The 25,026-nt window shown below is 35.0% G+C and overlaps 1 protein-coding gene and 1 long non-coding RNA gene across 2 annotated transcripts in view; both read right to left on the bottom strand.

The window, feature by feature from the left end:
• Positions 1 to 25,026, bottom strand: part of aopep (aminopeptidase O (putative)) — a 112,213-nt gene that overhangs the window by 49,976 nt on the left and 37,211 nt on the right. Inside the window, exons 9-12 of the mRNA XM_073818688.1 lie at positions 23,757 to 23,800; positions 15,758 to 15,818; positions 3,804 to 3,866; positions 3,227 to 3,310 (exon numbers count right to left, since the gene is read on the bottom strand). Coding sequence (XP_073674789.1) covers positions 3,227 to 3,310; positions 3,804 to 3,866; positions 15,758 to 15,818; positions 23,757 to 23,800 — 252 coding nt within the window. The remainder of the gene's footprint in view (positions 1 to 3,226; positions 3,311 to 3,803; positions 3,867 to 15,757; positions 15,819 to 23,756; positions 23,801 to 25,026) is intronic.
• On the bottom strand, positions 10,006 to 13,779 carry LOC141286632 (uncharacterized). Its single transcript, XR_012339314.1, has 4 exons — positions 12,424 to 13,779; positions 12,069 to 12,154; positions 11,710 to 11,799; positions 10,006 to 10,916 (listed from the first exon to the last, which is right to left on the bottom strand). It is a non-coding gene; the product is annotated as an uncharacterized lncRNA (long non-coding RNA).

Below are 25,026 nucleotides of genomic sequence, written 5' to 3'. Positions count from 1 at the left end.
AGTAGTGACTTTCAAACAGGACACCTGTGGCGCAATGCCAATATTTCACCTTGTATAACGGTTAGCAGCTATGTGGGAGGCTAGATAATGTATGAGAACATACTAGAGGTCGGTCCCTCTGTCTCTGTGATTAGCCAGTGCAGACAGGCTCTCTCATTAACTTGGCTTTGGATGAAAATGGAGCAAAATGAAGCTCATTATCACAAAGCGTAACTAATATAGCACAGCAACTCCCCAAACACACACACCTACACACCCATAGACGCTCAAATGGGAGGCAATAAAACCTCATTCTTTTCCGGCCCAAAACTTTCATTTCGCATTAAAGTGACCCTGATCTCAGTCTGGGGTTAGCGGGGGGTGTCTGGACCTGAACAGTGCCAATTACCTATGATGTAATTACCTATGAGAGCGGAGCCTGTAGGGCCCACATGCTCTCTTCTCGGCCCTCCGTCGCTTTAAGGGCTCGGGCCTGAGCTTGATTTATGGGCGAGCCGAGGATGGGGCGCCTGCTTTTGAAGTCCGTGAATGTGCAATATAAAATACACCTGGAAAGAGCCAGGGGCTCCCAGCGCCTTACACGAGCAGGGGGTGGGGTGGTGTGCGAGAGGAAGGGGGCATGAGGAGAGGAGGGGTCACCAGTGTTTCCTTTCAGGTTGGCTTTTATGGCACCACTTCAAACAATTGCTGGCTCGCTCTCTTTCTCCCTCCGTCCCCACCCTGGTCATTGTACAGAGCCAACTGGACTGTAATTGGTCTTTCTTCTCTTTCATGGGCCTGTCTCTCTCTCTCTCTATATATACACCCCCATCACTGTTCTCTGAAGTTACATGTAACAAATGTGTCAATTCGCCAGGTGCCAGAAGGACTGAGCTTCTCTACTCATTCAGAGAGGTGTGCTGCGGGAAGTGTTCATAGCTAAAATAGGGTCCACACTGAAAAAATAAATAAATAAATATATAAATATATATATATATATATATATATATATATATATATATATATATATATATATATATATATATATTCTTAAAATATAATATAAATTCTAGCTTTAAAATAAATTATATATTATTATATATTCTAAAACATATATTTTTTGCAATTATTCAAAATCTGAATTAATAAATTCCAGCTTTAAAATAAATTATATTATATTATGAATTATGTAATTTTTTTTGCAATTATTCAAAATCCTAATAAATAAATTCTAGCTTTAAAATAAATCTTTATATTATATTATATTATATTATATTATGAATTTTATATATACTTTTAAATTATTCACAATCCTAATAAATACATTCTAACTTTAAAATACATTTTTATTTTATTTAAATTTTAATTAAATAAAATGTTAATTTAATTTTTATTTAAATATATTATATTATATTATATTATATTATTCATTTAAATATTAAAAAAGGTGATAGAATTTTAAATCATTTAATAATAAGTTATGACAGATTTTTTTCACAACTTTTGTTAAATGATCTAAAATCCTAGAAATATTTGGAACTTAAAATATATTATCATAATATATTATATTATATTTTATTAATTGTATGTAATTTTTTCACAATTATTCAAAATCCTACTAAACAAATTCTAGCTTTAAAAAAATTATTTTACTATATATTCTAAAAAGTATTTATTTTCTGGAATTATTCGAAACCCTAATAAATTCTAGTTTTAAAATAAATTATATTTATTATATTATATTATATTATATTATATTATATTATATTATATTATATTATATGTTATATTATGAATTGTATGACATTTCTTTTCAATTATTCAAAATCCTAGCTTTAAATAAATTAAATTATTATATATTCTAAATTGTAATTTTTTAAAATCATATTATATTATATTATTCATATAAATCTTAAAAAAGGTTTTAGAATATTGAATCGTTTAATAAAAAGTTACGACTTTGATTTTTTTTTTTTTTTTACAACTTTTGGTAATCTAAAATCCTAAAAATATTTGGAATTAAAAGAAATATTATATTGGACTGTAATGTCTTATGATTTATATTCATATAATTGAAATCTAAGAAATATAATTTTATTTTATTTTTTTACTAAAAAAAAGCCAAATAAAAAAATATTATTAGTGGTTTCAGACATTTAAACGCTAATGTATATCAAAATACCACTAAAATAACATCTGACACCACCACTATCCCTTGGTACCACCACAATACTTTCAACAAGTGTTAACACTTCACATCTTAGCAGCTGTAAAACGTGACACTCAAGAGTATCCTTTCACCAAAACATATCCAGACAAAATAGTCTCTTATGCTCCAGCCACTGACACACGCAAATACACACACCTACCACCGAAGTGACAAAAACAGGATCTCAGGGCAGACATTACATCAGTGCTGAAACTTGAAGATGACATAACCTAAATCACACTAGCTGAAACACGCAATACACACACTCAACACAAACACACACACACACACACACACACACACACACACACACACACACACACACACACACGGAGGAGTTTATGATGCTAACTCTGCCATCTGATTTGTGAACATACTTTAATAGAGGCTCGACCGCACTGTTTGGTGCACAGCCAGTCGGCGTGCAGATCCCACATGTGCAAGAGTTTCACCGAGACAAACTGTTTGACAATTTGGGTGAAGACTTACGGAGGAATCTGTATACACGTATGCATAACTTGGAAGTTTGGATAAACACAGAGAGAATGAGAATACACAAAAACATCACGCTCATGCACACGCATAAACTCACACGGAATGAGCAACAGGTATCTTCCCTGCCAGCCATTTTGGAGCTCAACCTCAAAGGAGTGACTCACTCTCATCACATGGCATGGCACAAGCTATTTCAGATTGTGCCTTGATTTTTTTTTTCTCCATCTATCTTCTGCTGTCGACCGGCCAAGGGGCGGACACACGAGAACGGGCGTATGTGCAGCCCTTCTCCAGCACTCAATGCCCTCCAGTACATCATCTGCGTGCTAAAATCTGATAGCGCTGCTTCACAACAAAACTACGTGCAAACTTGGGCGAGTCTTAAACTGCAACTTAAGACGAGCATAGGACTTCATTAGGCGTGATTAAGCAAAACTACAGATCTTCCTAATAGGGAGCGACCGAGCTAAGGTTGGAAATTGATGCAAGGAAGACAAACGGGTGGGATGAGATCTATTTAAAGCCTGCTTGGCGGGGTCTTACCTCTTTGAAGTTAACCTTGGGCCCTGCTCTTTTCCGCTTGCTGCCCTTTCCACCAGAGCCACTGAAGTGAATCCATTTTGCAACCTGCGGAAGAGGAGGGCGGGAGAGAGAAGGTGAGAGAGACAAAGACATCGTAAAATACCTGCCGCACCACATTTTCACTTGGTGATGAAATAGTTAATGTGATGCACTCAGCACGGACAAGCTCAATTCAACAGTTTCTGAGCTAAAGGACGTCATTCAAACATCAGAGAAAGAGATAAAATGACTCAAAGACACTCAATACAAAGCATCAGGGTAAAATCCTTCACTTCTCAGTTCACAAACCAAAAATAACTGTGTGATTTCCTCTCTTAGCCACTGAGTGATGCTCCAGGTACAAGAAAGAGAAAATACTAGATGCAATTATACAATAAAGACGGTTTAAACCGCAAAGACTTTTTTAAAACAGAAGATCCACTGTTGTAAAAGTTACCGAGACTGCTTCAAAGAAGCATACGAAGTGCTACAGGTCATATAGTAGAGATATAAACAGGTGCTCAATGAGAGCTTCAAGAGTTAAAAAAAAGTGCTTTACCTCTCCTTTGACTTCTTGCACCGCTGGAGTCCGCAACCATTCTGAGCAGGCGTCCCTCAGCCACTGAACAAGAGGAAGAGATCAGCAGAATGTTGAGTGGAAAGAGAGTGAGAGAGACAGAGAGAGAGAGAGAATCACTTGTTCCTTGATGGGAACTAACCACTCGACACGGCAAGCTCTGCGACCAGGAGCACTAGGACAAAATCCCCTCATTAAGTTGAAACGGAGGAGTTCTCCTCTAAAGATCCTCGCTGGCGACTCCTGCGAGATCTTCCGCACGCTCGCGCTGCACTTAACCTTATTAAAGCTCGCACCGTCGGCGCACTGAATACCTTCCCCTTGCTGAGAGAGGGAGGAAAGAGAAAGGAGGGGAGCGAGTGAGAAAAGGAGGAGGCAGAGAGATGAGGTGTGCGTGTGGGGGAGCAGACGGCAGTAGCGGCAGTAAAAGGTCTGGGAGCGGAGCTTCATTGTAATCAACAGTGCTCACTCCCCGTGCAGCCAGAGGAGGGGCCGTTTGTCTCTTTCTCTCCGTCACACACACACACACGCAAGCAAGCAAGCACACACACACATTTCTCTCGGGGCTGCTGCTTTCAGAGGGACTGTCTCTTTAAAACTGATGAGCCGTGTGTGCGTAGAGGTGTGTAAACACAAAGGCAGGTATAGAAGGATCTCACAGACAGGCTGACATGGCCTCTCGCAGGTAATAAGAAACATGTGGGAGATAAGAGGAGAGAGAAAACAGAGGCAATGACGTCCCCTATCCATTTCAGAAAAGTCAAGTGATGGTATCAGGTATTACTACTGTATGATCATGTGCCATAGTACATCAAAGGTCTTTTTCAAACAACCTGCTGCAATAATATTTTTATCATCAAGTGAAGTTTTACACCTCTTCTAGAGAAAATGTGATTGCGATTGATGTGATTGAGTGGTTGCTAGATGGTTACTTTACTGGTTAAGGTAAAAAAGACCACATCCTCAAGTCTTGTTCAGACAGGCGGCAAAAAGCTGATCTTTCTATCTAACTGACCTAAAGCGTTGTAGTTTTTATAGGGTTATTATAGTTTTGATATAGTTTTATTTCTGTTTTATTGTTCTGTTTTTCTTTGAGTCTATTTTGTGGTAGTTTTCTCTTTATTATTATTGTTTTGTGTGGGATGATTTTTTTCTTTCTTTCTTTTTTTTTGTTTTTGCTTCCAACATTAATTTGTTAAATTATATAATTTAAATATTGGTATTAAATATTAATTCTATTAAATCTGAAAATGCTATACATTCTATAAAAAATTATTATTTTATATAGAATATTAATTTAGTTTTTGTTTTAAGATTTGGAGTCATAAAAATGTATTTTCAGTCTCAGTTTTTCAAATTAAAATAGTTTTAATCTTTAAGTAAACGAAAAAAGCCATTCTAGCCACAAATAACTATGAAATGTCAGTCTAAAAAAACACAAATCAAACCAAACAAAACAACAAAACCAAACCAAATCAAACCAAACAAAAAACACAAAATCACAAAACCAAACCAAACAAAAAACACAAATCACAAAACAACAAAACCAAACCAAACCAAACAAAAAACACAAATCACAAAACAACAAAACCAAACCAAACAAAAAACACAAAATAACCAAACCAAACACACAAATCACAAAACAACAAAACACAAATCCAAACCACACAAAAAACCTGAAATCACAAAACAACAAAACCAAACCAAACAAAAACACAAAACAAAACACAAAATACAAAAACACAAAACTATAAAAAACACAATACAAAAAAACAAAATATATATAAAAAAACACATTACAAAACAACAAAACAAAAAAGACAAACCGAAAACAAAAACTAAACAAAACCACACCAAACAAAACACAAAACCAAACCAAACAAAAAAACACAAATCACAAAAAAATACAAAAACACAAAACCAAACCAAACAAAACACAAATCACAAAACAACAAACCAAACAAAAAACACAAAACAAGACAAAACTATAAAAAACACAATACAACAAAACAAAACATTACAAAACATTACAAAAAAAACTAACCAAACAAAAAACACAAATAACAAAACACAAAATCACAAAACAAAAAAGACAAATCCGAAAACAAAAAAACAAAACAAAACCACGCCAAACAAAAAACACAAAGCCAAACCAAACAAAAAAACACAAATCACAAAAAAAACTAAACAAAACACAAATCACATAACAACAAAACAAAACCAAATCAAACCAAACGAAATAACACAAAACCAAACCAAACACAAATCACAAAACAACAAAACCAAGCAAAACAAAAAACATGAATCACAAAACAAAAAACAAGACAAAACTAAACTGTACCAAAAAAAAAAAAACACAAAACCAAAAAAACTGATTTCATATGCAGTTTGAATAACAGCCAAGACATTCTGACCCCAAAATATGGCTTGGGTTTCTCTTTAAGTGCAAGTCTATGAATTTTTCCATCCGTTTTATTGTCTGCCAGGCAAAAATTGTAATTCAAATTGCATAGAGAAGAAGCACACCTCTCCTCAACAAAGTGTGTCTTTATGTGCGTGCATGACTTTATTGGCCACTTTAAGAGTTAAATAGATGTATTTTTGTTACCCCAGGGAAGAGAGAAAGAAAGTCTGCAAAATGTGTGCGTGTCTATGTATGTGTGCTTTGTGAACTTTCGGGAAAGGAGAGTGGGCAGAGCAGAATTTGACTCTCGGGCTGCAACCTGCCATTGTTAACTTGGATACCACACATAGCAGTTTTACGGCCCAGATTGCCTGGTTCATTCCCGGCACAGCCAGGCCTTTGTGCGCCTGCAAGACACTGCAATCAGCCCCCTCTCGCTGCCAAACTCGTAAAGTACGCACACAAACACACTCGCGAACACACACGCTGACCGTATATACGGTAAATGTAGTATTTCTGTGGTAGTCCGTCTGTACGAACTCCTAAACATGGCGCGCTCAGAACTAAATTGGTGTTGAACAGTTAACAGTGGGATGTTGCCCTTATGTTGGCGGCACAACAGCGACAGCTGCTTTTTACGATGACAGACGTGCTAACTGCTCTCACTGCTCTCCGTCTGAACTTGAGATGGGTTTTTATACTTTATCATCTGTTAAATGATCAGATCCTACCTACTTTCTTAAGATTCATGGGTCTTACTGTGCTTGATATGATTCACTGATGAACAAAACATTCATCTTTGTAATTGTTCATGAAAATAAAAGAACTATTGTCTAGGCCAAGCACATGCTACAAGGCCAAAGATCATCCCCTTCTGCACAATTAAAGGCTGAGCTTTTTGTTTTTAGTTGTGTTTATGCAGTGTTTACACAACTAAGAGCAACCCTGCTGAAAAAGCAGCTAAAACCAGCCTAGGCTGGTTGGCTGGTCTTAGCTGGTTTAAGCTGGCCAGGCTTGGAAAGTGGCCAAAACCCCTCTTAAACCATCCTGCTGACCAGCTATGACCAGTAAAACCAGCCTGGTTGACCCGCTAAAATCAGCCAACCAGCCTAGGCTGGTTTTAGCATTTTTTTTTCCAGCAAGGTGACACGTTCAAGACCCAGAAAGGTAGTAAGGACATTGTTAAAATAGTCCATGTGACATTAGTAGTTCTAGTGTAATGTTATAAAGCTACAAGTATACTTTTGTGCGCAAAGACAAAAATAACAAGTTTATTCAATAAAGGGTCTGAAAGCTGTCGGATTTCATCAAAAACATCCTAATTTGTGTTCTGAAAAAACATGAGGGTGAGTAATTAGTGAAAGAATTTTCATTTTTGGGTGGACTGTCCCTTTAAATTAAATTATTCCCTTCATTGACTGCAATTATGATTCTAAATTTCTCGTTTTCAGTAAAATGGCATACACAGAGCAACACAACGGCTGATTTATAGCAGCATGTCAACAAATAACAAAAAGGAATGGCTTGCAGATGATTTTTTACACTGATTGGCACAAAATTTGTGGATGAGACAGCAGTCGGGGAGACATGGGATTTCATTAGCTGTTGCTCATTGTTACTCTTTTGCTAGCGAGTTTGTCACTCATAGACAAAATTTTTCCTCAAAGAGATCTTTTTACTTATGTATTTTTTAAGAAAGGCAGCTGCCCAGCACTAGATTTTGTGTATTAGTTGTATCACACACACATTCAAACGGTAAAAAGTGGACAAAAATATGCACTCACACACTCAATTCCTCTTTGAGTGCTAAAATAACTGGACATGAACCTGCACCTGATCACTAAGGTGGCAGCAGATTTGACATTTAAGTGAATGCCACCTATGCTGTGTTCCAAATCCTATTGAGCTGCTTACTGAGGCAGAATATTAAGGCAGAAGTACAAACATGCAGATGGTTATGAATGTAGGCAACTCATACAGTACCAAACTTGTATGAGCTTCCTTTGTAGAATACAAAAGAAGATATTTTGGAAAATGTTTTCTTGTTCATCCAACGAAAGTAAAGTGGGTCCAAATTTTGCTTTGGAAGCCATATGGGTTTGAAACAATGTAAGTGCACTGTGCTTTTAAAGGAGACCTATTATGCCCCTTTTCAAGATGTAATATAACTCTCAGGTGTCCCCAGAATGTGTCTGTGAAGTTTTAGCTCAAAAAACCTCACATATCATTTATTACATAATTTTGCTGCTGCTCCCCAACCCCTTTTCCAGAATAGAGCTGCGCCTTTACAGCTCGTACCTCAGATACTCTGCTAAAAAACATCTGTTTGGTTTTGCTTATTATGTATTTCGCACTGAAATCATGTGTTTCAAACCATATTAGTTTAAACTTCTGATATACGGTTTTCTGAGCACACACATTCAAAGCACGCATACAGAAAGCGGCTGTCACACAGCATGTGAGTACTAAACTAAGTTCTCTTTCATGTCTTATTGCGCTTAAACTGTCAAATACACACAAGTTTATGTTAAAAACACACAGGAGTTACAAAAACAGTCAGTTATGTCTGTGAAGGTAAACAGATGGGAAATAAATAGCATGTTTATATTAGACCTGTGTGGCAGCAGCATAATATTCAGTACATAAATTAATAAATCCACTGCTCTCTTGTCTCCTCTGAGACTGGGACTCTAAATAGTGTTCTGTGCTTGTCTGTGCAGCAACAGACAGAACAGTTAGTATGCTTTGCTTGAACTTTTGCCATGGCGTTAGAACTGGTACACCATTGTCGCTTGTGAAAACAAAATGGAAACGTGTAAATTAAGGGGTGGTACTATTATAATGATCTCTTTACCACGTTATCAAAGGTGCATAATCTGACTTGCAGAGAAAGGCTTACCAAAAATGCTTTCTGGGTTGGCAGATGCACTGGGGACCTGATTATAGCACTTAAACATGGAAAAAGTTAGATTTTCATGATATTTCACCTTAAAGTTACCTTGTTTTCATGAAATTCTAAAGCAGTATTGCATGCATCCTTTATAAAGAAGACAAACAAATCGCTGTGAAATGCTCTGTAAAAAAACAAATCCAAAATGGCGCATAAAGTGGGATAGATGTTGACTATACATTTTTTATTAAAACATTTACAATAGTATTTGTGTGTGCTATGTATTTCTACATCATTACACTGTTAGCTTAGTAACTAACATCAAACTTTGGAATCAAAACTGAAATCAAATGCAAGTCATGTCCCATGTGCAAAGTGCTAGTTGTAAGTAACTAAAAGCGTTCCATACACTGTAAAAAGTTTGCTGTAAATTTTACAGTAACTTACTGGCAGCTGGATGCCAGTAAGTTACTGTAAAAATGTTTACAGTATTAATACTGTAAGTGCATTTACAGTACTAAAAGGTCTTTACTGTAATTTCATTTACAGTATTTTTACTGTAATTTCATTTACAGTATTTTTACTGTAATTTCATTTACATTATTTTTACTGTAATTTAATTTACAGTGTTTTTACTGTATCTTCAATTACAGTATTTTTACTGTATTTTCAATTACAGTATCAGTACTATAGAGTTTATTTTCATTTATTTTAAACATTTTTTACCTGTAAAAACAATCCAATTAACCTACAGCACTGTAATTCAAGATTTTTACCACCCCAACCCCATAAAAATCACAATAACTCATAAGCATTAGTTCTGATAATATTCTTTTTAATTGTTGAACATTTTCTTTTTAAAAGTACAGAGACTTTGTATCATGGCAAACATACACATACTGAAAAGCAAAAATAAGTAAGTACACTACCAGTCATAAGTTTTTGAACACTAAGATTTTTTTAAAGAATTCTCTTCTGCTTACCAAGCCTGCATTAATTTGATCCAAATTTAATTTATTCCTTTGATCAAAGCTGAATTTTCAGCATCATTACTCGTCTTCAGTATCACATGATCCTTCAGAAATCATTCTAGTATGCTGATAAACATTTAATTTTTAGATTTTTCAGGATTCTTTGATGAATAGAAAGATATTATTTAGCAAGGATGATTTAAATTGATCAAAAGTGATAATAAAGACATTCATAATGTTACAAACTATTTCTGTTTCAGATAAATGCTGTTTATCTGAACTTTCTATTCAAAGAAACCTGAAAAAAAATGTATTTTAGCATTATAATAATTTCAGCAACATCATAATAATAGTTTTTGAGCAGAAAATCAAATTATTAGAATGATTTCTGAAGGATCATGTGACTGCAGTAATGATGCTAAAAATTAAGGTTTGATCACAGCAATAAATTACATTTTAAAATATATTCAAAAAGAAAACAGTTATTTTAAATAATAAAAATGGTTCAAAAGTGTACTGTGTTTGCTGTACTTTGGATCAAATGAATGCAGGCTTAGTGAGCAGAAGAGACCTTCTTTAAAAACATTTAAAATCTTACTGTTCAAAAGCTTTGTCTGGTAGTGTAAATAAAATAAAATCATACAGTAAAAATGTGTTTGTGTTGTGTTAAATTTTAGTAGTTTTGAGTCAAAGTTGACAAGCTCTCTGATGAGAAACAGCAGAATGGGATTCAGGCTGATGCTTGTTGTTTGCACCCTCTTTCCAGAAGTCCATCTGATCTGTGACTGTCAATGCATTTGCTGCCACAAAGGTTGACTGTCTGAACAAACCTGCAAGCACAAGAAAAACAGTGTTTAAAGAATTTGCCTCAACTGTCAAACTTGGTGCTGTATGCATTTAAAAAAAAAATGATATACTACATACGAACGCAGTAGTAAGAAAAAAAACTGAAGAAACTTTTTCTTGAAATTTTTTATAAAGAATTTTATGAATGGGTCAGTAAGTCACTGATTCTAGGTGTTTAAAAAAGGTAAATTCATTCAGTAATGAAACACTGCTGTGTGCAGAGATGCACAACATGGCTTTGTTAAGAACCGTTTTTACTAAATGGAGCAAAAAGACAATACTTTCTTCATGATTTAAATCACTTAATATTACATTCTTGTTTATTGAATTTTGTTGCCCTGACACTCAAAAGTCTGCCACAGACCATGCTAAATGCTAACCAATCTGTTCATATAAACATTCTAAACGTGTGTTTCCTAGAAAGTCTGTGCATATAATAAGCCTACTATGATTAAAAATCTCTAATTGTTGCTTTACAGTAACAATAATCTAAATTGACAGACGGTAAGATTGCTATTATGAATTTAAAGGTTACAGTAAGTTAAAGATACCTGAAGCAGCTGCATTTTGCTGTTTAAATGCTGGTTTAATAGAAATAATTTTAATGTGCATGCAAACTCAATCTTGATGTGACAAGACATGGTAATAAAAAACATTCCCCGGAAATAAATACCTTTCAAATGTGTACTTTAAATACAATATAACTTGCTTAGGATAAAAGCATCTGAAAAATGCATGAATGTAAATGCAATGTAAAACAAAAATGTTTTGGGTTACCTGATTCTGCATGTCTGTAAAATGGACAGCTGGCTGTATGATGATTCTGCATCTGATGGTCAGCATCCAGTTAGTGCTTGGAGAAATCTCCTGTAACAGACAGTGTCACAACACCCTTTTAGTGTTACTATAGTTTATGATCAGAAAAGACAACTACTGTACAGTAATACAATTTACATTTTTAATAAAATAAACATTTATAATATTTATTAGCAAAACTTGTTATATTAATATATTGCTAGCCCGTTACTCTCTTTAAAAGGTTAACCTGTTCTGCAAGTCAGTGGAGAACAGCAGCCTGTGGCTAATTTAGTAACGTTAACATTAACTTAGTTAAATTGATGAAAGGGGAAGCTCACCTGTTGTTTGCACCGCGACGACGGCAATCACCAGAAAAGACTCTAATACACCTCCGATGCAGACGACATGACCACAAGACCACAAACTTGAAAATAAAACACAAAAGATGCAGTTAACCGCGGTGTTCAGTTTTACCTCAGTGTTTCATGTTAGCGCGCTGTTTATGTCACGTCTGTCACTGAAGGGACCGTCTATAAAGTTACATACGACATTCATACACACATTTCTTACTTAAACATCATTTGAAGAGAATTACCTTGCCAGCTATAAAGAGGCAGCGTTTAAAAAATATTATGCTGCTCTGTGACTAACGTTAAGTTTGTCAACTTCGGCTTACTGACATTATTAGCTTACCAGTTCATGTTATCGTCGATACTATGGCAGTCATTCACAGAAGAAGATCCAAAATACACCTCCGCGCTCCGACGTTACAGACGACATCCAGACCAGAAACTTGAAAATGACAAGCAAAAGAAGGGCTTGAAAATACAGTTTAAAATCTCCACAGAAACAGTGGTGTTGCTTAACGCACTTTACCTCAGTATTTCACCTCAGTTTGCTGTTAAGCTTGAGTAAGGGCTCGTCAGACGAACTAACTTGCATTAAAGGGCAGCCGAATATACAAACGTGTTTCTCAGTTTAAATAAAGTTTATTTCGACTAATATAGGTCACCTTAATTTACTCACCAGTCCATGTTTTCACCGTTATGGCGGCGCCCCGGCCGCCAGTCAGAAAAAAAAGGCTACCGACATGAAAAACACGATGAATATTGTTAGTTTGCTGTTAACAAGTGAAAACAAATTAAAATTGTTCAGTTTTTCATAAAACAGAAATAATATACTAACCTTTTTGTCGAGTTATTGATGCAACATTTCTCTTTTGTCCTTTTTACCGCCACTTCCTCTCAACAGGAGAAAAAAAAATCTCCCTTGCCATTGGTCAATTTTTCGCGGGCAAGTTCACTACTGTAAACGGATTTACAGTAGTGGAGAATTACAGTAGTGATCATATATTTTCCCATAATCCTTTGCAGTTTACAGTAAAATACTGTATATACATTTTACAGTATCTTACTGTAGATATTACAGTAAAATACTGTTCAAATTACAAAAATCGGTTACAGTGTATCTGTGAGGTTCCATGACATCTACTGTACACTGCTGTTCAAATGTTTGGGATCAGTAAGACTTGTAATGTTTTCTAAAGAAGTCTCTTAAGCTCATCTTTGCTGCATTTACTTGATCAGACAAAAAACAGTAATATTGCTAAATATTATTGCAATATAAAATAATGGTTTCCATTTTAATATTCTTAAAAATATAATTTATTCCTGTGAAGCAAAGCTGAATTTTCATCAGCCATTACTCCAGTCTTAAGTGTCACATGATCCTTCAAAAATCATTCTAATATGCTGATTTGTGACCCTGGACCACAAAACCAGTCTTAAGTCGCTGCCGGGGTATATTTGTAGCAATAGCCAAAAATACATTGTGTGGGTCAAAATTATAGATTTTTCTTTTAAGCCAAAAATCATTAGGAAATTAAGTAAAGATCATGTTCCATGAAGATTTTTTGTAAAATTCCTACTATAAATATATCAAAATGTAATTTTTGATTAGTATTATGCATTGTTAAGAACTTAATTTGGAGAACTTTAAAGGTGATTTTCTCAATATTTGGATTTTTTTTACACCCTCAGATTCCAGATATTCAAATAGATGTATCTCAGCCAAATATTGTCCTATCCTAACAAACAATATATCAATAGAAAGCTTATTTATTGAGCTATCATGTGATGTATACATCTCAGTTTTGTAAAATTTAACCTTATGACTGGTTTTGTGGTCCAGGGTCACATTTATTATTAGAATTATAGTTGCTGCTTAATATTTTTTGGAACCTGTGATCCTTTTTGTAGGATTCTTTGACAAATGTACTGACCCCAAACTTTTGAACCGTAGTGTATATTGTTAGAAAATATTCTATTTTAAATTATTTTTATTTTAATTTATTCTATTTTAGTTCTATTTTAAACAATTGCTGTTCTTTTTAACTTTTTATGCATCAATGAATCCTGAAAAAAGTATCACAGATTAAAAAAAATATATTAAGTTAATTATTAATTAAACTGTTTCCAAAATTGATAATAAATCAGTATATTAAATTGATTTCTGAAGGATCATTTGACCCTGAAGACTGGAGTAATGATGCTGAAAATTCAGCTTAGATCACATGAATAAATTACATTTTACTCTGTATTAAAATAAAAAAAATCATTAATTTGCATTGTAATAATATTTCTGTATTTTTGATCAAATAAGCATAGCCTTGATAAGCGTTAGAAACTTCTTTAAAAAACTTTCGAAACCTTGTTGATCCCAAACGGCAGTGCCTTAGAAGGCGTTATTCTATGTAGGCTATAACGCCTAGGATGTGTACTAGGTTTTGGAACAGAGCTCTAGTTGTCTAAAACCAGCTTAAATTTGCCTCAGAGAATCCTAATGTCTTGAACCTCAGCTATTGCCACAGAGTCACACCCCAGCTAATGACCAGAAAGCTGCTTGGCTTTCCTCTACAAAAGGTACACGTCAAGATTGGGATTTGGTAGGCTGCTCTGAGCATATCCTTTCAGCATCAGCACACAGCGAGCAGAGTCAAGGGAGGTCATGAGATTCAGATTGTCCCAGCCTCAAACCCACCTCAAAATGCAGATATAGCGACTTATTATGCTCGCTCAAATGTTTGCTGTCTTAAAAATAGCACAGTGAAAAAGAAGGCTCCATTCCCATCTCATCCCTCCCTTTCGTATGTGCGTGTGTGATTGTTTATTGTGGGGTTCGACTATTTCCTGCCATTATTTATTTAGAGGAACGCTCGAGAAAAACATATTTTTAAAGTCAAAGCGACGGCTTCAAACGGGAAAAAAACAAGGATTTTATCCAAAAGTTAAACTGTTCCAGTGCTGATTTTGGCAGCCACGTGTCATTAGATCCAATGGCGGCGTCAATGAAAATGGCACCGCAAGTCAGTCTAGTTGGCGAATGAGTGTAAATCAAGCACAGAACTGAGACAAACTGCGCTGGAAGGGAGAGAGATGAATGTTTGAATGCATTTCTTTGAGACGTAGACTCAGGATGGATGAACGGAAAGGCTTTTGTGGTCTTTGCTGGTTATTTTAAAACACACAATGTAAAAAAAGATCTTCCAATCTTCATTTATCAGAGAGGATTGCACATACACAGCCTCCACAGTATTCGCTGGAAAACATGATATCTTCACAAGCGAATCAAAACTGTAAAATGATTACCAAATCCTACATTAAACAGAAAAAAGACAGATTTATGCTTTTAAATTAGTCATCGATTGTTGAAGAGCTCATGGCAACCCAGTTTAAAAATGCTGGAGAGTTTAAATGGATCCCAAAGCAGAAGGGAAGCCGTTTCATTCATGCCATGTGTCAGTCCGAGAGAGATATATGCATGTGCTCTATGTTCTATTGCTCAAGAGGAAATGGATTAAAAACGGTTTCACATTGTGGGTGACAGGCATGAGAGGTAGCACCAATACATCTTTTACATGTTGTGTAACAAGCCTGCTTTTATTCCTTTTGCATAATCACAGAGTATTTAATTTGGCTTGAATAAGCAAACATCTCAAAATAGATCTCGGCTTTCTTCTTATTCTTACCTCTGGTATTTCAGGTGTATCTAGCCAGTCTGAAAAGATGGTTTCAAGAGCAATGCCTCGGCTGAAAGAGAAAAATGATAGATTCAGTAATTATTGAAAGAGATCAAGGCTTTGGCTTTCCTTTCATGTGCTTTAAAATCAAGAAAATCCTTCAAATTATAAGGTGCCTTAATAAGAAGTCTATATGCAATGTGTGTAAGTGTCCGGGTTGGGCAAAGTTCAAAATTTTGATTTTGGCACACTTTGGCACACTTGAATTAAACTGGCCACATGCCACAGGGTGTTAAACTGGAATGACAAGAAGAGGAATTACTGAATTGGAATTAAAAAATACAGCATACACTACCAGTCAAAAGTTTTTGAACAGTAAGATTTGTAATGTTTTTTAAAGAAGTTTCTTTTGTTTAACAAGCCTGCATTTATTTGATCCAAAGTGCAGGAACAAAATTACAATTATTTTTTTTTCAGTATTTTAAAAAACTGTTTTCTATTTGAATATATTTTAAAATGTAATTAATTCCTGTGATTTTAAAGCAGAATTTTTAGCATCATTACTCCAGTCACATGATCCTTCAGAAATCATTCTAATACTTTGATTTTCTGCTCAAAAAATTATTAAACATATTATTATCATGTTGAAAACAATTTTTTTTAAATTTTCTTTGATGAATAGAAAGAAGAACAGCATTTATCTGAAATAGAAAAATCTTTTGTTACATTATAAATGTCTTTATCATTCCTTCTGACCAATTTAAAGTATTCTTGCTAAATAAAAGTTTTAACTATAATTTCTTCTTCTGAAGACTGGACTAATGATGCTGAAAATTTAGTTTTGATCACAGGAATAAATTACATTTTAAAACATATTAAAATAAAAAAAAAGGTTAATATTTATTATGCTGTTTGGATCAAATAAATGCAGGCTTGGTGAGCAGAAGAGACTTCTTTAAAAAAAACATTAAGAATCTTACTGTTCAAAAACTTTTGACTGGTAGTGTATAAACTGACATAGAAATTGTTACCTATTAGCATATAAAATGTTGAACAAATTATAGCTTTCTGGGGGAAAAGTGTCTCTCTACTTTGGTCTAAAAAATAAGTAATAAATATAACAAATTATATACCATCTTCTGAAGGTGTAAAAATGCTCTAAAAACTCTAAAAAATGCAGGGTTAAACAAATCACATAATTAATAGAGGCATCAGCAACAATTAAAACTTAGCATTTATCAACAAGCAATTTAAAAAAATGTTTATTATTTAATTATTATTTATTCTTATTATTTCAATAAATGTTAATTGATTAAAATGTTAATTTCCTAATCCAACCTATTCGGGTTCATTTTAAGCAAGAAAAATTGTAATTTTTGAGTTAAATAAAACTACCCAAAAGATTGGGTTTAACACTTAACCCAACCACTGGGTCAAAACAACCCAAACGCTGAGTTTGTCTATATTTCACAAAGTGTGGAATTGTTTTTAATCCAGCATTTTCAGAGTGTGCTATTATCCACTATTACTAAAGCTACATCTGAAATAGTAATATAGATTTCTTTACATTTCATTCCATTTTCTTTACATTAAAGTTCCAGTTACAATCATTCATGCTACCTCATTCGTAATTCAACTGGAATTGAATCATAATTTTCAATTCAACTCTAAATGCTGCATAACCCTTGTGACAATAGAGCACAGATTTGCTTTTCTTTTCTCCTCTCAAAGTATATTTTTTTCTCTAGCTGTAATTGAAGTCATTCACCACTCACTCCAAATCAATCTTGTTAACATGCGAGAGCGCAGACACACGTGTACACACACACACACACACCACACACACACCACACACACACCACACACACACACAACACACACACACAAACACAATGCACATATAATCAACTAATGGACTGTCTCAGACAGGAACAGTGTGTCTCCAACACTTGTGGCCCTTTGACACAACAGTTGAGCACATTTAGGTGATGACAAAGGAAAGAATGGAAATTTCCATCTCAGCATCGAAGAGGGAAAAGCCCTGAGTGTCAGAGCAAATCACTAAGCTCGCCGGACTGTGATTTCTAAATAACAGGTCTGTCGTGCCACAGCGTGTTGTTGCGGAATAAAAGCAAGGCTTATTCTACAAGCAAATACTCAAATACATGCTGAGATTGATTTAATGAAGGATAAATGCTAATCAAAAGAAGCTGTATAGACTGTAAGGATAAAAAAACACTTATGTTATGCTTAGTCACGTTGTTATATATGTCCAATTAATACCTTCCAACTCACTTAAAATTAAAGAACAGCTTTTGAAAGCATGCTGCATCAATGCTCCATTGATTACTCTATATCCCTTAAAAAATTTGCAAAGGTAACCATAGTTTTTAGGGCTATCACGATATTACTATAGATTATCGTGACCTCAAAAATTAATGATAATGATTTATTGTGATACCTATAGTCCAATTTAGAGTAGACATCATAGTTATGGCACATTAAGCTGCGTGTGCATTGTGGTGGTAAAATCCATGAAATAAGAAAAAAAAATATTGTTGTGCCTTTAGATGTCTAAATTGGAATGCAAATCATTGTAATAGAACTCTGTCATCAAAGATGCCATTTGAAGCTAAACAGACGTTTAAACAGACAGACTATGGATGAAACCCGCTATGATTACTTTTAAAGCATAAATTTGATTTAAACAATAGGTCTACATAGGGGAAATATTGTATTATACCTACTGTATCTTACAATTCTGACCTCGATTTAACTCAACATTAGCGAGTTTGTCAATTCTGAGGAAAAAAGCCAGAAATGTGGGATATAAACTCACCATTCTGAGCCGAGGGGAAAACAGAGAATGAGAAGTTGATTTTTCTTTTCATAATTGTGAGATATAATCTTGGAATTGTGAGAATAAAGTCAGAATTTTGGTATATAAACTTAAATTTATTTTTTTATTCCATGTCTTTCATAGACTGCTACTTGAAAACTGTCATTTTCTGCCACTATATAGGCTTTGCCCACAACGTCATCACTGTTTGCAAACATCGAATTGGTCTATAGAAATCTTTAAAAATTTAAGTCAAATTATTCTTTTTTTTCTTTTTTTGACCAATGAAATCAAACCATTGCATACAAAAGAAACAACCAACACTACACTAAAAAATAGAGACTTTAGTTTAGCGGTGTCAAAGTAAGACCATCTGTGACCCTGGACCACAAAACCAGTCATAAGGGTAAATTTTTTTAAACTAAGATTTATACAGTCGTGGCCAAAAGTTTTGAGAATTACATAAATATTGGAAATTGGAAAACTTGCTGCTTAAGTTTTTATAATAGCAAGGGAAGGAATGGCAGCAGGCAGGTGTGAGCGCATCTGCACGCACAGTGAGGCCAAGACTTTTGGAAGATGGCCTGGTGTCAGCAAAGGGCAGCAAAGAAGCCACTTCTCTCCAAAAAAAAACCATCAGGGACAGATTGATCTTCTGCAAAAAGTATGACGAATGGACTGCTGAGCACTGGGGCAAACTCATATTCTCTGATGAAGCCTCTTTCCGATGTTTGGGGCATCTGAAAAAAGGCTTGTCCGGAGAAGAAAAGGTGAGCGCTACCATCAGTCCTGTGTCATGCCAACAGTAAAGCATCCTGAGACCATTCATGTGTGGGGTTGCTTCTCATCCAAGGGAGTGGGCTCACTCACAAGTTTGCCCAAAAACACAGCCATGAATAAAGAATGGTACCAAAACACCTTCCAACAGCAACTTCTTCCAACAATCCAACAACAGTTTGGTGAAGAACAATGCATTTTCCAGCACGATGGAGCACCGTGCCATAAGGCAAAAGTGATAACTAAGTGGCTCGGGGACCAAAACGTTGAAATTTTGGGTCCATGGCCTGGAAACTCCCCAGATCTTAATCCCATTGAGAACTTGTGGTCAATCCTCAAGAGGCGGGTGGACAAACAAAAACCCACTAATTCTGACAAACTCCAAGAAGTGATCATGAAAGAATGGGTTGCTATCAGTCAGGATTTGGCCCAGAAGTTGATTGAGAGCATGCCCAGTCGAATTGCAGAGGTCCTGAAAAAGAAGGGCCAACACTGCAAATACAGTACTGACTCTTTGCATAAATGTCATGTAATTGTCGATAAAAGCCTTTGAAACGTAAGAAGTGCTTGTAATTATATTTCAGTACATCACAGAAACAACTGAAACAAAGATCTAAAAGCAGTTTAGCAGCAAACTTTGTGAAAACTAATATTTGTGTCATTCTCAAAACTTCATCTGAAAGCTAAAATAAATAAGCTTTCCACTGATGAATGGTTTGTTAGGATAGGACAATATTCGGCCGAGATACAACTATTTGAAAATATGCATATTGCTTATCAAAAGAAAATTTACTAAATAATATCATGAAACATGATCTTAACCACCCTTAATATCCTAATGATTTTTGGCATAAAAGAAAAATCGATCATTTTGACCCATACAATGTATTTTTTGACTACTGCTACAAATATTGCTACTTAAGACAGTTTTGTGGTTCAGGGTCACATTTATGAGAATAAGGACATTTTTAAACTCCAAACTTGCGTTATAGTGTCGTTTGAAATAACTTCCTTCTATGAACTGATTCTTATTTTACAGTATTCTATAAAGTGTTTCACAACATTGGCCATATTGGCGGCACTAAACGTAAGCAATGCCACTGAACTGAACAAAACTTGCATATTTCGCTGATTATTGCTGGTGAAAATGGTCAATTATCGTCATAGTTTGAGCAGTACTAATTAGTCGGACTAGGAAAAACATCTGAAATACTATAGACTGCCAAAAGTTATAACAAATGAAGGAGAAGGGTGCAAGAATGGTTGGCCAAACTGAACCAGGATTTCCAGGGCAAGAATCTTGGCAACAGTCAAGTTTGTTTTTATCATTTCCAGCCAGGTAGGTGAAATATTCGGCGAATATCTCAATTAATACTGCTTGGAAGTATCTTTACCATCTATTAACCTTTCCTTCTCACTAAGTCCTTCTCTATATAATTTAGCAGCTTCCACACATTTTTTCCGTGGTTTAGACAGCATTAATTAGCAAAACAACGTATTCAGTAGTACATTAACTGCGCAATCCATGATGTTGTTTACATCCGAGTAGCACCAATATGGCCTCGTATCCGGGTAACTGACCAAATCATGACATAAGTGCAAACCCTCTATACAGTGATATAGGCTATGTTGATTAGCATTGCAATAAAAATATACATTATCCACATGAAAATACCTGAGATGGCTTGAAGATAAACCATATACTGTTATAATCATGTGCTGATTCTCATTATGTTTTATCATACAAAACATTTCTTTCTGCACTCTATTCAGCTACAAAAACAGCTAGCTTTTGTCCATATAAGGGATTTCCTGGAAAGTAATTTGTTTTATTACTCCTATTAGTCTTGCTTGTGGACTTTCTGTGGGAGGGCGCTCTCCGGTATTGAGTATGAATTTAACAAATCATACGTGAGAGTTTCACGCTCTATAATGATGCTGGTGTGTCATATTATCGTATGTGTACTGTTCATTTTCAAATAACGCCAATACCGGTATATTGCAACGCCCCTAATTAACATGATAATGTTATTTCATTATATAAATGTCACAATTATTGTCAATACCGACACCCATTTCAGCTGTTTTGTCCACGTAAAAATAGCTAAACATGGCTGAGACCAGAAACCAGACCCATAAAATTTACGAATGGCTGCGCCCACTCTTTAGGAAAGAAAAAGATTGATAAGCATTAACAAAATTTATGTACAAGAATAGTTTCTCATTGCTGTAGTCAGATCAATATATCTAAACCTGCCATAGTTCAAAAAAAAAAAAAAAAAGCATATTCAGCAAACTATGGAAGCTCCAAACTGTATACTGTGAAAATTATTTCACAAAGTTGTGAACAAAATAAAGATTTCTGGAGTTTTTATATATATATATATATATATTTTTTTTTTTACAAGAAAATACTATTTCAGTCTTTTTAATTCAATGTGTTACCTGCAGTTTGCTAGCCATCTGAATTTTTTTGACAACCATTTTTTTTAGTGTAGTTATTCTATCTACAGTCACATCTTGGGAAAGTTAAGGAAATTAAAAGCATTTTTACATGTACATGTCTCCAAGTCTTGTCCATGAAGGTGTTGTGGGTGGCTTCCAGCATATTGCTATGTTTGTCTTTGGTTACTAGGGTGTTTTTGGTGGTTGCTAGGTGGGCCCACCCCCATTGTCCGTTTTTTAATCCAACAATTGTTAATTTGCAAAGAAAATAAATGGAAACTAAAAAAAGGAGCAAAGTAAAGCCCAGATATCCAAACTAAATTAGATACACATTAACAGAAGCTGCTGTGGACTTCCTTAACTAGGAGGTGGTGTAGGAAGAACGGTTTGCCATGGAAGCATTGATTTGTCTTTGATGTGACACAAGGAGGCCCATCTGTGATTGTTTCACCACATCAATCTGCTGTTCCAGCGTTGTGCCGCCATGAATGTTTACACTTCTGAGAAGCAGACACAAATATTGAACGCCTTTACCTTTCAGTTTAATGTAATTCAATCAATCATCAGCCAGTGGCTAGGCCTTAATGAGCAAATGGAGACTACACGAAACCGAAAGAGCGACAGACGAAACAGGAGAGGAGAGATAAAAAAAGAAACATAGATTGTAGGTAGTAGAGAGCATGAATGAATGAAGACAGCCGATTGTTTTACAGTTTGCCATTTCATGACTGTCAATATAACTAGACAAATCTAAAATGCTGAACAAAGCCTTTTATTAAAGTTTACGTTAAATATAAAAAATATATAATTAATATTAAAGAAGCTCACTTCCAAAACAAAAATTTACAGATAATTTACTCGCCCCCTTGTCATCCAAGATGTTCATGTCTTTCTTTCTTTAGTCGTTAAGAAATTATGTTTTTTAAGAAAAACATTTCAAGATTTCCTCTCCATATAGTGGACTTCAATGGTGCCCCCGAGTTTGAACTTTAAAAACGCAGTTTTAGTGCAGCTTCAAAGTGCTCTAAATGATCCCAGCCGAGGAAGAAGGGTCTTATCAAATAAATAACCAAGACCCTTCTTCCTGGACTAAGATCAATTAGAGCCCTTTGAATCTGCATTTAAACTGCATTTTGAAAGTTCAAACTCACAGGCACCATAGAGGTCCACTATATGGAGAAAATACCTGAAATGTTTTCCTCAAAAAAAACAATTTCTTTACGACTGAAGAAAGACAGGTGAGCTGGAAGTGAACTTCTCCTTTCATATAAATAACTAATTAAATAAAAAATGGTACTCACTCCACATATTTTCAACTGATAAACAGTTTGAAGCAAACAGTCATTAATAAAGAATTAGTTAAGAACAATACGTGTTTTTTCCCCCTTTTTACCCAGTATTGTTGACTATATGAACTTTATCAACTATGTAAATAACTTACTGAGAGGTGCTTTTGTGTTTTATTTCTCAGTTCTAAATCATGCTGAAAAGCAGCTACTGTATAAGAAACAACAGCAGTTTGGATACTGAACTTCTATCATTCACCATGAAAAGACCCACATCAGACTTACTCTAGGCTTCCCACTGGCCATAAAGCACAAAAATATTATGGAGGGCAAAGAAGCCTCTTCATATTTCTTCTACATAATAGATCTTTGGGTTTTAATGACAACATTATGTCAACGCATAACTGATGAGACAATGAAAACGCAAAATAAATATTTGATAAAACGATGGGTGAGTTTGGGCAAAAGCACCAGTGGAAAAACCATTTGAGTTAGAGCTGGAGAAGAAAAATTCCTGCTGGGTCTGGTTTAGCTAAATATCTCCAACTCTACAGTCAAAAGTTCCCCACACTAATAATAATGGCAGAGCAGCTGAGGAGTTCAATGAGCTACTAAAGAGCACGTGTTTTGGATGGCCAATGTTGATACCATTCCATCATACCTGCTCATTCCTGGAAATGTGTCCAAGAGCGTCTGCAGGAAATCCTACAGGAGACAGAATAAAGGTTGAATGGAAAGCAGTGTGTGAATATCAAAGCTTCAAACAGAGCCTACAGTGTTTAAAAATACTGAAATATTAATAGCATACTGCATTTCCACATTAGTGTCCAAGAAGCTCCGAAATTAACTTTTGGCTATACCTGACAATAGAGTCAGTTTGGGAAGTAAAATCCCATTTATTTTTCTCATAAGCGAATTGATTATTAACAATAACTTATAAACCTTTAATGACAAGACCTACTGTGATACCCTCAGTCTGTCTGCGCTCACAAACTACATAAAGATTGTATATTCTAGTGCTGGGCAATACATAATCGTGATTAATTCCAAAATAATAGTTTTTGTGTACATAATATATGTGTGTGTACTCTGCATATTTGTTATGTACATTTAAATACACACTTGCTAATATATATTTAAGAAAAATATGTTACATTTATAAATATTAAATATATTTACAGTTGTGCTCAAAATTATTCATACCCTTGGTAAATATGATCAATGAAGGCTTTGAAAAGAAGTCTGCATTGTTTATCCATTTGATCTTTCTTTTTAAAAATGTCATTTATTTGCAGGACACTACTGGAACTCCAAAAAGGCCTGGGTTCTATGGTCAGATGAAACCAAAAACATAAGCTTTATAGCAGCAAACACTCAACACAGGGATAAAAAGTACCCCATGTGTGCAATGAAATACACTGCTGTATCTTTAATGTTGTGGGCCTATTTTTCAGCCAGAGATCCTGGATATCTTTTTCAGATAGAGAGCATCATGGATTCTAACAAATACCAACAGATAAAAAAAAATAAAAACTGACTGTCCCTCTTAGAAATCTTATAATAGGCAGTGGTTGGATCATCCATCAGGACAATGATTCACAAACAAACATCAAAATCAAAACAAAAATGACTCACTGAGAACAAAAGCAAACTTCTGCCATGGCCAACCCAGTTCCCTGACCTGAACCCTATAGAAAATGAGTGGGGTGAACTGAAGAGAAGAAGCAGCGCCAACATGGATTTGGAAATCTGAAGGGTCAGGAGAGATTCTGTATGAAGAAATGGTCTTTGATCTCTTGTCAGATGTTGTCTAAACTTATCAGGCATTATAGGTGAAGGCTTAGAGCTGTTGTCAAAGGTGGCAAAAAGCATTGCATTTTTTTTCATAATAACATTTCTCTCCCATTTAAAATTCTTATTCTACAATGAAA

Source organism: Garra rufa, chromosome 15 (genome assembly GCF_049309525.1).
Source record: "Garra rufa chromosome 15, GarRuf1.0, whole genome shotgun sequence".
NCBI lineage: Eukaryota > Metazoa > Chordata > Actinopteri > Cypriniformes > Cyprinidae > Garra > Garra rufa.
This window is presented reverse-complemented; position numbering and strand designations above follow the sequence as displayed.